Below are 15,706 nucleotides of genomic sequence, written 5' to 3'. Positions count from 1 at the left end.
GCAAACTATCGTCATGTAGTGGAATAATGGTTTATTTTTATAAAGGACAGTTTAATGGGCAAAAGGAGCAGGGCTCAACTCGAATTGAGGGGATCCGGGACCCCTAAAGGCATTAGGGACCCCCATAAGAGGTAAAATAGACTAGAATTTATTCCTTAAATAAACTGGACACATTTAGCCTTACTAATTTTTAACACTATATAATTATTGCAGTTTTTAACTGACTTGTGGCATTAGAACTGGCATGGATTTTCTATCTGAGATAAATGTATTTTAATTTTTTTATAATTATTTTTGTGGGTCTTTATAGTCACCCTTTATATCAAATTCTATTGTAAGCCATTTAAATAAAGAAAAGTTACTTTTCGCTCTCATATGACATTGTTTGGCCTGACAAAAATCGCATGGTGAAGACCTGGGGACCCCCATAACACATGATTAAATTAAATTAAACTCAATTTTATTTCTATAGCACTATTCACAATGTGCATTGTTCCAAAGCCGCTTTACAGGAGAAAATAAGAAAAACACAAAAAAGGTAAAACACAGCACAGTGCGTGGTGTTTATAGAACAAGCAAGATTATTCTAGTAAATAATATCTAATAAATGCAGTCTCCCGGTGGTTTATTTAGCATATTATGCATTGAGTGAATGCTTGGCTGAAAAGATGTGTCTTTAATCTAGATTTAAATTGGGAGAGTGTGTCTGACCCTCGAATAGTATCGGGAAGGCTATTCCAGAGTTTAGGTGCTACGTATGAGAAAGCTCTACCCCCTTTGGTGGATTTAGTTATTCTAGGTGTTATCAAAAGTCCGGAGTTTTGAGATCTTACACCGCATCCTAACCAAACGCGACGCGATGAGATTCCTGCGATAAGCAATTTGTTTGTCCATACCGAACGCGAAAAGGGGGCGGGACGCGACAATCAATCACAAAACACAGCCAATCAGAACAGTTTTTAACTGTCCACGCAGCCTCGCACGCTGCAGCTGAAGAGTGCACAGAGAGATTCGTCCTGTTCTCATGACTTCAGTGATGCCTCACCGGACGCTATGCTACAATTTTAGAATCTAAACGTATGTAATCAAACGAATATAGCCTGTCCTCACCATGTTTGGCGATTAATATTCATGAGGTGGAGAACTTGCATCGAATGAGACCGTTGTGTGGGCGGAGCTGTCAGCCGCGACGTCGCAGAAATAGAAACCGTTTCTAAAATAGAGGGTATGCACGTGTCGTCACTTACCCACGTGAACACGCCGGAACGCGCCTACTTGAGTGGTAAAACACTGGGCAAAATGAATGGTTACAATGTCAGGAAACGCAATTCCGCGCAACATTTGAGTGTCTAAGAACACCTGATTCCTTTGTAAGTCATAAGGTAAGGATCACCGTCGAGTCCAGCTGCTTGTTTCAGCAAATAATTGCGTGTTTTAGTCTGGGTTTTTATTCCTCCTATTGAATGCAGCCATTTTGACTTAGTTTTACCACTCAAGGGAGCGTGTCCCGGCGTGTTCACGTGGGAAGTGACGTCAATGCATACCCTCTATAGAAACGGCCGTTGCTCTTCGCGCAGCGCTGTCGCGGCTGGTTAGGACAAAACCTCTGGTTAACATGGAAAAGATACCTTTTATCGCGTGTCACAGCGTTGCGTCGCGTCTGGTTAGGACGCGGAGAGCGTGATGGGTTGTAATGTGATAGAAGCTCTGTTATGTAGGTAGGGGCTAAACCGTTTAAGGCTTTATAAGTAATTAAAAGAACGTTAAAGTCAGTGATACTTAATGGGTAGCCAGTGAAGGGATGATAACATTGGGGTTATGTGATGAGCACCAAAAAGAAGCAAAGGAAACACTGTTTTTTTAAATCAGTAAATCTTTATTTATCAGTGCATGAACAGACCGTCATGACCATATTCATTTCCACTCTCTATATAATTTCATACTCTCGATTACTTAAAAAAATAATGGAGCGATTTATATTTTTTATTTCTTTTTCCCCCTCACAAAGGCAAGTTTTTATACAGGTGCTGTACATTGTTTTATAAACATTTACAACTACCACAATGTAGAGACCACAAGGCTTTTTGTGTGAGATAAAGCAATGCAAGGCCACAATATCATTCATACAACCTCATGAGATGCACAAGAGAAACGAGCTACAAAAACCGCAGAGATTAATGATCGAGAAGCAAACTCCGTTTAGAAAGTATTCACATTTTTTATGGTCACTATCGATTCACTCGACTGTTATAGCGTATGTAATGTTTGACTGATGTCTGTTCTGCATTTATGACTGTAAGATACTCACTGTTTGATGTAGGTAAAAATACTGTTCATGGAAAAAACAGATATCAGACACCAGATCAGTCGACACAATTTCTGTTGTATCTTGAGTTTGAACCTGTGACAATATTTGTGAGCCCCATGAATAAAATCTACCATGTTTGAGACATTTCATAACAAAATTGGAACAGTTATATAGACAAGACCAAGCTACATTTCCTTTGGGTGTAAGACATCTTGATGATCAGTAAGGTACAGATGTGAGAAGACACTTCAAATAAAAATTCCCCTTATTGATAGAACAATGTCAATATATTTGATCAGAAAGTGAAATGTGCTTAAGAGAATAGGAAAATAATATGTTAGATTGGATCATATGCAAAAATATAAAGATATATTTTCTCCCGCTTTTGCTTAATGTTTTAATGATATGACCCAACACTTGAATTCACCCCAAATGTACACACCTTGCTAAACGGTCTACTGAGAATAACTGTAAAAGCTACAGCACTAAAAAAAAATACATATCTATACTTGTTAGGAAGCCTAAAGTATTATCAGCAAGCTGGAACACTAATAAGTGGCCTGGCTCAGAATGGATACAAATATCAATATCTATATACACGTATATGTTTATATCGTAATATTAATTTCAATAAATTACATATGCGTCTTCATAAACACACAGATAGTAAACAATATACTTAACCACAAGTGTCTGGTCTTTTAAAGATAGATATGTGTCGATCGTAAAAGAAAATGAATCAGTGCAACACTTGCAAAGCCTACACACAAAGTGAACATAATCCTGGAATGGATCTTGAAGTATCATAAAAAATCATAAGGACATGCGGCAAAACAAAGGTTGGAGAATTAATACAGAGTACTAGACTGTACACCACATTTTAAACCTTCTCAGAAAATAAACATCCTTCATTGTTTTCCAGACATTTCAAAGCAACCCAACAGGGATTCACAGGAACAGAGAGACATAGCTGCAGTCCGATTGGCACAAAACAAAACCGATGGCTCTTATTTTGTTAGTGGAAGCAGTCTTTTCAGAACACTGATTAAACAATGCATGTTAACAGTGTAGATACTATTTGATAGGAATCATACAAAAAAAATCAAAAGTTACACAGTGATTCACAAGAAACAACTGTTTTTAACCACCACATTCCTGATTCTCCTCAAACTTTCATCTTTACCGCCAACATCTCCAGAATGCATTAGACCCCATGCACGGGAGGCTGAACCCTGGCCGAGCTGGGCACCTTCCAGGGTCCTGGGGTTATAGGGGCTTTCTTGGTTGTAGACTCTCGAAGGGCCTCTTGTGTCGATCCTTTAGGCCTGCTCTCTCTCTGGTCCTTTCGGTTGAGGGTACCGCTCTGAGATCTCTGAGGCTCTGCTATCTGGTCCCTCTGATATCTATCACTGCTTCCTCGTGTAACGTCAGGCTTGGTCTCTCCCGTTTCTCTGTCCTGTCTTTGCGGGTCTTCTTCCTTGTACCTCCTATCTTTGTTCGTTCCAGAGCTAGACTTCTGTCCACTAACGCCCTTTTGAGTCACTTCCTGTCTGATCCCAATTTCCCCTTTCCTTTTCCTCGGGCTAGGGGATCGATCTCCTCTCTCCATGTGCCCGTAAGGGTTTCTTTCCTTTTTAACATCAAGATTCTGTAGACCATTCTTGTTCTCCACATTCTTTTTCGGACTGCGTGAACGTTCCTTCACATCCGAGCGTGATCTATCCAGCGTTTGGGAGGTGGCAAAATTGTCATTGTTGTCACGAGGCATGCTTGAGTCACTCTTTCTAGCTTGGTGTTTGGTGTCTCTGTTAAGTTGTTGAAGCCCATGAGAAGCAGCTGCCGGGTCGAGGAGGTTCTCGGATGTATAGGGGTTGATTTCAGTCGAACGAGAGGTGGAGGATGGCGGAGATGCTGGTGCTGACGGCTCATTGGATGCAGAATATCTCGAAGAGTTTGGAGATGGACCTGTCATCATATCCTTCTGAACATCTGAAACAAAACATATTTAGAGGAAAGTTAACATCATAAACAATTTACTATAAACAATGCGTATGTGATTTTGTAAACAGCCAGGCTGAACGCAATTAAACTGTCTTCTGAAATGCATCCCAACAGAGACGTTCTCAATTAAACTGTCACACTTTTCAAAGTCTTCAACCTTCGGTGGCTTTTGTCCTCCTGATACTGTGACACACATCAGCAGTTGAACCAGCTATGAAAGAGAGTTGGACAAAGAGTGAAGTTTCAATTTTCTCTCAATGGCAATTGAGAGAAATTGAAACCAAAGAATGAAACAATGACAGCAGCTCCTGATATGGGCTTCAAATTCTCTGAGGTAGTTTTTTAGTTTAGGTGTAAGATGACACTATCACTGAAGTGTACTGTTGTCTTGTGACAAGATCATATTTAGTTCCATTCGCCCACAGTAGGTAACTCTCTTTACCCGGATGCATCGTTCTAGTACAAGAAATACATGTAGAAATAAAGGTAGAACTGCACATAAACAGAAAAGCGTAAAGGAGGAATGCAAAGTTTACCAAAGTGATTTGGGACACACCAAGAAAGGCAGAGAAGCCTTTAGTGATGTTCTGGTTTCATGTGGAAGCACAGTGTGGAGGAGGAAGAGTTCAGACCTGAATGAGGAAGAGAGAGAAAGAGGTACATAGACCAGTGACCAGACGGAAAGCATGAGTGACAGCGTTTGAGAGAGGCAATGCATCAAAAGAGGAAAATCTGTTTTAGCACACACCCCCCAAATTCACTGACCACAAAAAGTACTTGATCACACCGAAACATACAGTACAGCCGTGGAAAAATTATTTTCAGTTTTTCTGAATTCACTATTTATAATTATGTGTTTGCAAAATTAAAAAGAAATGATCATTTTATCTAAACTATTAGCAAAATTTCTCCCAAATTTTAAATAAAAATTTCCAGAAAATGAAAACCGGAGAAACAGGTCAAAATAACAGGAAAGATAGTCTGTATTTTTTCAGACCTCAAATTCATATTCACTTTTAAGCAGTACAACAGTAATATTTTGGCATGTATTTAGGAAAAGTTCAAAAAACATTTTTATGTGATGACCTTGATTTTTATCACAGTTTTCATGTGTGACTTTGTCACTCCTTAAGTTTTGATTTTGTTGAATTTCAACAGACACTGGACTGAAATGGCCACAATACATCTATAAATCCTGATTAAATTAAAATTAGGAATGGTCTCTTAATTTCTCCATGGCTGTATATAAAATATCTCTGCTTCATGTAAAAAATCAAACCAAGGTTCCTTTTTCGAAACATCTCAAAATTTGGTTCAAATTGATTGATGTAATTCATCCATTAAAAAATGACATCACTTTCTGAGAAAAATGATTTATTTAATTTGTTTGTAGTACCACCATGGTTTATTATTGTGTTATCTATTGCGACATTAATACATTTGTGATCTATACGCTATTTTAAATTCTCTCTATATTTTTTTGCTGCCACTGCAGCTCCAAAATCGACGTCATTTCCAAATTTCTTTCATCTACTTTTGTTGTTAGTGATCAATATGCATGGCAATGTTTTTATAAAGCTAAGCGTTTTTTAATAACGTTTAATTTCTTTGTGGCAGAGGTGACGTCAACCGAATTTCTGAACAATGGTATTAACGCAGCATCAATGGCTATTGGAGTGTCTTATGTGAAGAAAAATGTTGCTGCCACCAAAAATTCAAATGGCTTTTGAAACAGCTGTTTTTTAATCCAACTAGTCTCAAAAAATTGATTCGTCTTTCAAAAGAGAATCTGCAGGCTTCAGGGAACTGATTTTTCTCGCTTTATGAAGCGGACAGAATTCAAATGAGTGTTTTCAGCACATCTACACAAACTTGAAGAGTGGGTCGAGAGCTCTTTTTTTGACTGTAATGCTGTTGTTAAGAGCAGAATCTGCAGTCGGGTAATATATACACTTACTGTGATCAGGCACCAGGCCCAGTCCAGGCCTCAGAAGCAGCAACACTTTATTTCCTCCAGCCTGGATCAGCTCAATAGCCCGTGTGTGCGTGATGCCCTGCGTGGGTTCACCGTTGATCTCGACGATCTGATCTCCCACCTATGAGGACATGAACAGAGATTTATTTTTCACTTTAAGAAAAAACAACTAAATGTTTTATGCACTCTCAGAATTTGAGTGGGCTCAGACACACTTAGCAGTACAAATAAGTTTGTGGGAGAACTCACATGTATCCTGCCATCTTTCAGAGCAGGACCGTCTTCAGCCAATCTGAGGATAAAGAGACCCATATTATATTCCTTCCCTCCCCGCAGACTGAAGCCAAAACCTCTCTGCCCTCTCTCCAACTCCACCGGAAAACAGCCCTGACCAAGAGAGAAACAGAGATTGGATACGTTTTTTATCCTTCCAACAGTTCACATTACGTAAGTGTGTGCATTACGTAAATCAGTCGCTAAACTATGCAATTCATCAACACCTTCTTGCTTTCGCCTAAACCCCCGAAATGTTACATAACATTCTAATATGCGTGAAAATGCAAACTATTCTACCGCACCTATCCGCGCTAATGAGAAACGACACTTGATTTGCATATCTCAGCTCTGTCATTACCACTATATTCGGCTTATTCTGCATTAAGCATCTTCAATAACTCATAAATGCATAGTATGGAATCTAAAGGTGCCAAATGTTCCATCTGAAATTTTTAGAATTGAATTTAACCTCCGCCGCACGCGTGCTGCATAAAAATCAGCCGCTCGCCAGAGTCGCATAATAATCAGTGAACTCTATTACTGCGAGCTTAACACGAATCATTGCTTGTCGAACAACTCCTGTCTCCTGTAAATCTCACCTGCTTCGGCCCTGAGGTGATGACAGGTCCCATCTCACCCTGAGGCGGGGATTTGTACTCGGCTCGGGCTGCCGTGTCCTTCCTGTCCTCTGTCTCCATTCCGTTCCTACATCAGCAAATGATTAAACGCTGCTTTAGGGAACAAACCCGACTCGAAAGCGTCACAGAAGAGCGTTTTTGCTCATAAGAACGTGCAATTCAGGCTATTAAAGGAATAGTGCACCAAAAATTCGGCCATCTTGTATTCACGCTCATGTCATTCAAAACATCATGTATAGGACTCTTTTTCTGTGGAGCACAAATGAAGATATTTTGAGAAATTAGTGGTTTTGTTTACATACAATGGAAGTCAATGGGAGCCAATGTTGTTTGGTTACCAACATTCTTCAAAATATCTTCTTTTGTGTTCTGCCTTTTATTAAATTCTTATGTTTGACTTAAGTGAGAGCAAAAAATTGTGACTGTGACGAGAGTTTACGACAAAAATACTCTCAAAAGAATGGTGTGATGTTAGTTAATGCATTTACCCATGTTTACAAACACAACCTTATTGTTAAGTGTTACCGGTAAAACCAGAGACATTCAACCTCTTTTTTTCCAACCTATGGAGAATATAGTGCGGCATTTTGTGTGTGTGTGTGTGTGTGTTACAACTGCTGGGATGGATCTTGTACCTGTCATCTCGGCTGACAGGCTGCTGTCCCACAGCTCTGTGCTGAGCGGCTGGGCTCTGCTTCGCCGAACTGGTGCCTGACGGAGGGCCGCTGTGTTCTGAAAAATAAATAGGATTATCAGCGTGGTGGACACACGTCCAACGTACAATTTTTTTTAACTCCATCCAGAACTTAAATCCTTGCGAAATGCTTGAACAGCGTTTCTGTCAGAGCGAAAAAGAAATACCCAATTTACTGCTTCCTTACACCAGCTAAACTGTGCACAAAAATAATGAAAATTCCCAGAAACTCACCCTCCTCGGGGACCACCGTGAGCGTGACGGCGTTTCCGGCATCTTTGATAAGCTGCACGATGTCGTTGTGTGACAGCTCAATAATTGACTGGCCGTTAACGGCGGAGATGCGGTCGCCCACTTTGAGCCGACCACAGCGGTCGGTAGGACTGCCGTCTATGATGCGACCGATCTTATGGGGGATAACTGAAGAGAAAAAGAGATCAATAAACATTTCATTAACATCATCTTGAATATACAGGGCTTAAATTTATTAGACCACATGTCATAATAAAGAGAAAACAAAAATATTTTTGAAATCTGTCAAAAACTTGTTTAAGACTACAAATGTTGGCATTTATTAGCCAACAAACTAAAACAACTAATAAAAGAATACTACCAAAACTAACTGTTTTATAAAAAACAGGTTATGTAAGGTCAGCAGGTCATTATTACAAAACAAGCCCTTTGCATATTACACAGTAAATCTTCAAGCAGGAATTGACCATGACCTCCGGGTTCTTGCACATCTATTATGTTATCTAGACTTTTCTATTGTTACTTTTATGCCATCATTTCCACAATAATTCTTCCAAACGTCCACATCCTTTTTACTAATTCAAATCTAATGGTAACAGCCTCAAGCATCGATGTTCTACAATATCGTTTTTTAATAGCTCTGTGATTATTATTGTAATACTTCACAGCAAAGTTAGCCTTTATGGAATTATTCGGTTTTTTCATTGTCCAGTATTTCACACGCCTTTGAGCAACTGAATGAAAGGCACAATGTAGATCTCAGCCACATTCCTAACCATGTTAAACGTCATTGCGTGTCTGCAGTTAGCGTCAAATACAAGGCAGAACAAGGTGCACTGTCTGGAGCTGACGGCAAAGCAGCAGAACTCAAAGAAGAGAGAGAAGAGAAACAGATGAAGGAAGCTATGGGGGAAAGCTTTGAAAAGAACGTCTGACCTCCCAGTGGAGGCTTGTTTTTAGATGTGAGGATGACGAATCCGAAGCCTTCATTGTCTCTGCGCTGCAGGGTGACATCGTAGGGTTGAGGGTGGGCGTGGCCGGGCACCTCGATGTGGGGCGGCTTGGGCGAGCCATTCACCAGCACAGGAGCGTGTGGAGCTTGAGGTTGTGCCATGTTTTCTTCGTCTCTTTCTGCTGGAACATGGCAAAGTGAAAGACTCAAATGAGAATAGATTTATGCTGATATATATACCAAACTCTTTTGTTGTTGTGGCATTTAATTAACATTCCTAGTTTAGTTTAACACATGTTTACATATCAGATCCCCTTAGGACCACCATCAAAGCGAGCACAAAAAATGCCAATAACTTGGTAAAGAAAGCAAACTAAATCCAATTGAAACAAAACAAGAGTTAAATTTTGCTTTAAAAGATGAAGTTAAACATCCTAATGGCTTCCTAAATCAATTCTTTTGTGGTTTCTCTGTGCTCCTGAATCACTGTTTTGCTAACACATAAATAGTCTTGTGCTTTGAAACCACCAGCCATTAAATTTTGATTTTGTGGTTCTTATTTTATAGCTCAACTAGCCCTTTCCCTCAGAATTAATGGCGCGAAACGTTATCCAGACATCAGTCATGAATATGAATGAAACCCCGGAGGACGTACAACTTTGTGTAAAGCAATACACATTCACATCCACAGCCGTACAAACCTGGATACGTGAGCTTTCTGCGCACCGTCAGCATCACCTGCCCGTTGCGGGCGGCGTTGGTCATGAGCTCCAGGACTTGTTTGTGAGATTTGCCTTTGACTGGAACGCCGTCGATACAGATGAGCTCATCGCCGGCCCTCAGCCGGCCGTCTTTCTCCGCAGCACCCAGAGGTACGATGGCACCGATGTAGACCTAAAAACATAAATACAGGTCATGTGATTTACAGCCATGCATGCTGCACATGAAATTACGCCTATCCCTATTATTCTTTCTAGCAAAAATACTTATTCATGTAATTTTATACAGTATATTGTCACTGTCTTTCCAAAACCTCGCATGTCCCAATTCACTGTTTTTTAGGAAATAGAAAAAACACTGTACTTTTTAAATGATTAAATACCTTGTCAGAGCACTTTTTAAAATACCTTTTCATTGGTTAAATATTTGCAAAACCCAGTGACAAACATACGTAGATGGTGACTAATAATAATGATTTATGGCAAAACATTTAAATCACGAAATATGGAGATACAAGGTTTCAGAAGGACACCTTGAATAGCATTCCAGGGCACGTAAAGACTCACCGGCTGATCCGGCCCTTCTCCACCCAGCACTCGGAAGCCAAATCCAGTCTCCTGGTTCCTCTTGATAAACACGTCCAGGTCTTTAGTGTTGAGAGCTGAAGATCACAGCGAAATATTAATTTCTTCATTTGTACGCTAACATCTGAAATGCACAAGTGGGAGCTAAACTCACGCTTGCTGTCCAGCAGGGCTTTAGACTTGAGGTAGAGCTCAGACGGGTCCAGTTTGGGTGAGCTGGAGCGGACGGCATGAGGTGGGAAGGGGAGGGACTGTGGGGCGGGCTCGGCCGGACTGGGAGATTCGGTGCTGATGGAGCTGGTGGGAATGTCCTGCTTGTGGGTTGGGGGAATGTCTGGCTTCTGAATTGAGGGAATGTCCTGCTTGTGGGTTATGGGGATAGCAGAAGTTATCTGAACCAAAAAGAAGGAAACACACAGCCTGAATACGAGGGGGGAAATATCAATATTTTACATCACTGTACCGTATTCTCACATTGGGAATCAATATTTTTATTATAACATTTTTTGGGGAGAAAACGATCGTAAAAGATGACCATCATTTAAAGCAATTAAAAAGGTGAAATATATTCAAGCAATGTCAAATGCCCACTACTATGCCCATACTATGGCAAGCATCTCACGGTTCATGTGTACCCATCATGCAAACATCTTCATTATTCCGCCTGCGCTCACGTCCTTTGGTAACACAGAGCAATTTAATAAAGATGAAAGCATGTCTTAATGACTCGCGTCTTTAAGCATGCGTGTGGTCAAGCTAAATGTAATATGATGTAACGGAGGACTGTGCATTAGTGCCTGTATGAAGATCAACACGAGAAACACTTGTGATGAGAGAAGCTCCCGAAAGGCCTGTTGACAGCAGAGATGTTCAGATGCTCATGTCTGCCTTGAGGTTATTCACCACATCAAGCTCTTAAAACAACATTACAGCGTTTGGCACTGGCTTCGTGAATAATGTACGACTGCGAGGAACCGAGAAGGAAAGCCAGCGAGGCCGATAAATAATTCCCCCGTTTCATCTTCGTTTCGCGCGGCTTCATTAAATCACAATTCCCTAATGTGCGTGTCTGAATTTAATCCCAGAGATTGAGTAATTAAAAGACATTTAGCTGAACTCACAGGTTTCAGAGACTTCACGGGAGATGTTTGACCTGCAGGAGAGAACAGAAATAGAAAGAGGTGAGGTAATAAAGAGATGAGAATGTACAAAGTAAGTTGGAAATTAAATACTTGGATATTACATTTATAATCTTTAATGGCAATATTAAAGGTTTGCAAGTATTAGTCATTTCAATTCCAGAGTTCTTTATGGAAATGATGAAGCAGTTAAACCAAAATGTAAAAATGTGTAAACCTTTAAAACCTTAAAGGCGGGGTGTCCGATTTCTCTTAGCCGTTGTTGATGTTCAAATCACAAAAACAAACACACCCCTACCCCCATCTTTCGCTTTCGTCAGCGCTCGGATCAGATAATGTCCGTCCTGTGCACTGTTCACCTTACTGCTGATTGGCTACAAGGTTGTTTTGGTACTCGGCCCGACTCGGTTGTCTAAAGCGTAATTCGGAAATCGGTTACCCAGCCTTTAAGATATCATGGCAGTATACTGTATAGTGACCAGGACCAGGAGCTGTCAATCTCCAAGAGATAAAAATCAGCACTTTTGTGGTGTTTTTGTTCATTTTCGGAGCCAATAATCCCTTTTTTGTTTTTGTTTTGAATACTGTGAAACAAAAACTATAATCAACAGTGGCCACTAAGTGGCAGTATAATCCACATTGCGTTTAGACATAGGATATACAATATGTGGTAAAAACTGGAGTAATGTGTGCGTATTGTATGTGCAACTATCAAACCCTCAACAAACATGAAGCCCACCAAACACACGTAAATCTACCTTTATTTGTGCAACACCATCTTTGAAGAACATCTACCTCTTCTTTAGGTATTTATAACATCGTTTGCGCAAGTCCGAGACGATGCGTGGTTTACAAACATGTTTGACCTTTGTAAGCACAGTCTGGCGGGGCCGCTGTGACAGCTGAAACTTTAAGCTGATATTTCACCTGGGCTCCAGACACACCACAGACCAGACGTAATACAGGTCGATGTGTACAGTCTGTGTGTGCCCACTGCTGTGCATGCTAATATAACCTCCAGTTCACTTAAAACACTGTTGGGGGTTTCTTTAGAGGTTCATTACTATTTTGTGGTGAACAGCATGGGATCAGAGGTTTTATATAAACTATTGATAAGTTTGGTCAGCACAAACTAAAGTTCAAGCGAGAGTCTTAGCATAAGAAATGTCGTTCAAAACCTGACTTTCATTTTTCTGTGAACACAAAGAAGATATTTTGAGAAATGTCTCAGTGGTTTTGTGTTCATACAAAGGAAGTCAATGGGGGTCAATGCTGTTTGGACACCAATATTGTTTAAAATATTTTCTTCCGTTTTCTGCTGACGAAAGAAAGTCAGGTTTGGAATGACATATGCGTGTGTAAATTATAAAATAATTTAAAATTTTAGGGTGAACATTGCTTTTAAGAGCATTTAAATAATCCACAAATAAATTACAGTGTAACGAATTTTTGTTTAAACTTTTTTATAGTTCTTTATAGTGTTTAATTATTGTGGTAATATTTATTTTCATGTAGCATCAATGTTTTAGTGTACGTTTAGCTCAAGTACATGTTGAGCTTCCAATATTAATTACAATATAAAACGACATTTCACATTTTCGAATTGTCGCTGTCAAAAAAACTCTAGAAATTTCTGTAGCCCAGGGAAGGTGGGATGAAGCGATGAAGAGTGACTACATCTGGAACTTCGTGAGGACCGTATATGTAAGACAAAAACGATCAAATGTACACCTCTGAAGTTTTGGATGATGCCATTTGTTATGCCAGTACCTTGTAATTTCTGCGTATGACTAATAATACAGAAATGTGTGAAAATATTTTTTAGTTTTTTGTGATTACCGTCGATGGTAATTTTTTTTTATGATTTTCGTATTCAGCATGTTAAACTTTATAAAGAAACAGTAAGAATTACAGCTAAACACAACTTTGTGAAAATGTGTTACATTGTGTTAAAATTTACATTTAATTATATAATGATTTATAGACAACCGAACATGCAAATATTCTACCTACTCCGTGTAAGCTACTGTGATTTCTGAGAAATATAAACATCTATGCTTATATGCATCTAGAATTATTATTATGTAATAATATTGAGCAAAATATGATAAACATTATTATTGAATACTGACACATGTCTAGTATTGAGTATGAAGTAAAACCTCTCATTGAAATTATTTTGCTACACTCACCCTATCATGATTACTTTTCTGTATTGACATTTTCGGTTCATCTTTCAAGATTTGTCATTTAGAAAGTGTCTGATCTGGGAGTCTACAGCCACAATTGGTTATTAGCTCCGGAGATTTAAAAGTTTGAGCAATCAATAAACACTCGACAACGTGTCAATGAGAAGGAAGCAATTCTGCTATAGAACTTTGCTCTAAAAGCTTTCACAAGAAAAGTAATTAACCTCAAAGAAGCCATTATATTAATCAGCACATACTGTATCATACATTACTGTAAGTTCGCTGACCATGCAAATCAATGATGTTACACTGTTTCACAAGCCTGTTTTTCGTCACGTTTTCCACACTCACCTCCTCTGAGCACCAGCAGGTTGACCTCGCTGCCCACTGGCAAATCTTTCAGGATGTCCACTACTTGCGCGTGGCTGAGGGTCTGCACATACTGCCTGTTGATTTCCTTTATCACGTCCCCTTTCAGCAGACCTCGACACCACTGGGCATCCAGAATCATCTTCACCTTCTGTCCCAGAGGACAATCCGCAATCGCGAAGCCAAATCCGCTCGGGCCCTTCACCAGAGGGACGCTGACCAGCTCGGGCTGCAGCAGGGTGGTCTCCCCCGCCTCCGGGTTGCGGCCGTTGGGCATCGCTGGGTGTCTTCCATCAGTTTTTATGTAATGAGGGTCCTGGGGGGACGGGGTGCCATCTGAATGCACGGGCAGACCGTTCATCCCTGGCACGCCGGGCATCATGTCCCCAGTGCCCTCTTCGCTGGAGTTGGTGTCCTCTGGCAGCGGGTATCCACGGCACAGCACCATGTCAACATACTGATTCACGGGAATGGACTGGAACATCTGCACCACATCTGCGTGGGTCTTGCCCAGCACGCATGTGTCATTTATGTCCACAATGACGTCACCTAGGGAGGAAGGAACAAGGAAGGAACAAGGGAGGAAGACAAATGATATACATTTTTCATAAACATGCTAGGGATGTTGCGGTTTCTAAATAGCAAAATTATGCAATTTAGGAAAATAATTTCTAGCCAATGCAATAGTTGCAAAAAACAAACAAACAAACAGAAAATCCCTCCAGATGTCACTGTCATTATAAACAGTGCCTCAGCATATCCCTTCAGACAATAGAAAGCTCACAGCGGGTTTTCAACCCACTGAATCAATAATTTTAAACTGTTTATTGTTATCCCACCAATAAGCAAGAGTGTTGTCCTGGCTCCTATGTCTTACAGAGAAGTGTTTATTAGTATGAAATGCAGTGATAAAGAGTCAGTGCCCACATAACCATTAGTTGAGGTGAAGTCAATGATCCGGCCTGTTGGTTCAGTCTATCTAATGGTAAGTGTGTCTATTGATCTATGCTGAGGGCGTTAAGGGATTCCTGCATCCTTTTCTACCCCGAACCAATCAATGGCATCCTTCCAGGCTTGCCTCGCCGCATGGATTGTTAGCTCAGCAAGCAATATGATCAATGCAGAGCAGGGCTGCAGGTACAGTACCGCTCCATCTGTGAACTGCATCTAATTTCTTTCCAACACAGAACCCGTTTTCTTTTAAACAAGGAATAGTTCTATCTGTGTTTTCCTGCTATTCATTATATTGCCATTTTGGGTAAATCCTGTCAGTGGCGCAGCAGAGGTGTCATGCATAGAAACAACAACAGAAAACAGCTGTTTCAGCACACTGACTGACCACCCACAGATGTTTTTTTTTGTTAAGTTAAAAAATGGCATGAAATCATCAACCCCGGATCTGACTGGCTGGATTTACCCAACAACAACTTCGTTCACACTGCCAGTCAAAATCTGATCGGTTTATCCAATTGGAATATGATTTTTCACGACAATGACATTGGTCTACACCAAAAACAACATGGAGGGGTTTGCAATATGGTCTTACAATATGACAACGTGTAGCCGCAGAGCTGAACTACTTCATCGGCACACCGACAACAACCTTGTT

The 15,706-nt window shown here is 40.3% G+C and overlaps 1 protein-coding gene across 6 annotated transcripts in view; it reads right to left on the bottom strand.

The window, feature by feature from the left end:
- Window positions 1-1,789: 1,789 nt before the first annotated feature.
- Window positions 1,790-15,706, bottom strand: part of magi3a (membrane associated guanylate kinase, WW and PDZ domain containing 3a) — a 115,795-nt gene continuing 101,878 nt past the window's right edge. For 2 of the 6 annotated variants that reach the window (XM_057319250.1, XM_057319252.1), the window contains exons 10-21: window positions 14,080-14,646; window positions 11,522-11,553; window positions 10,555-10,792; window positions 10,383-10,477; window positions 9,798-9,990; window positions 9,081-9,275; window positions 8,127-8,312; window positions 7,834-7,930; window positions 7,160-7,265; window positions 6,534-6,671; window positions 6,267-6,405; window positions 1,790-4,297 (exon numbers count right to left, since the gene is read on the bottom strand). In XM_057319250.1, the coding sequence (XP_057175233.1) occupies window positions 3,513-4,297; window positions 6,267-6,405; window positions 6,534-6,671; window positions 7,160-7,265; window positions 7,834-7,930; window positions 8,127-8,312; window positions 9,081-9,275; window positions 9,798-9,990; window positions 10,383-10,477; window positions 10,555-10,792; window positions 11,522-11,553; window positions 14,080-14,646 (2,771 nt within the window). In that variant the 3' untranslated portion in view covers window positions 1,790-3,512. Of the gene's footprint in view, window positions 4,298-4,845; window positions 4,942-6,266; window positions 6,406-6,533; window positions 6,672-7,159; window positions 7,266-7,833; window positions 7,931-8,126; window positions 8,313-9,080; window positions 9,279-9,797; window positions 9,991-10,382; window positions 10,478-10,554; window positions 10,793-11,521; window positions 11,554-14,079; window positions 14,647-15,706 lie in introns of all 6 variants that reach the window. The other 4 variants (XM_057319253.1, XM_057319254.1, XM_057319249.1 and 1 more) reach the window with 4 other exon arrangements.

The sequence above is a fragment of the Triplophysa rosa genome, linkage group LG21 (assembly GCF_024868665.1).
Source record: "Triplophysa rosa linkage group LG21, Trosa_1v2, whole genome shotgun sequence".
In the NCBI taxonomy this organism is placed as follows: domain Eukaryota; kingdom Metazoa; phylum Chordata; class Actinopteri; order Cypriniformes; family Nemacheilidae; genus Triplophysa; species Triplophysa rosa.
Note: the sequence above shows the minus strand (reverse complement) of the source record. Positions and strands in the feature narration are given on the sequence as shown.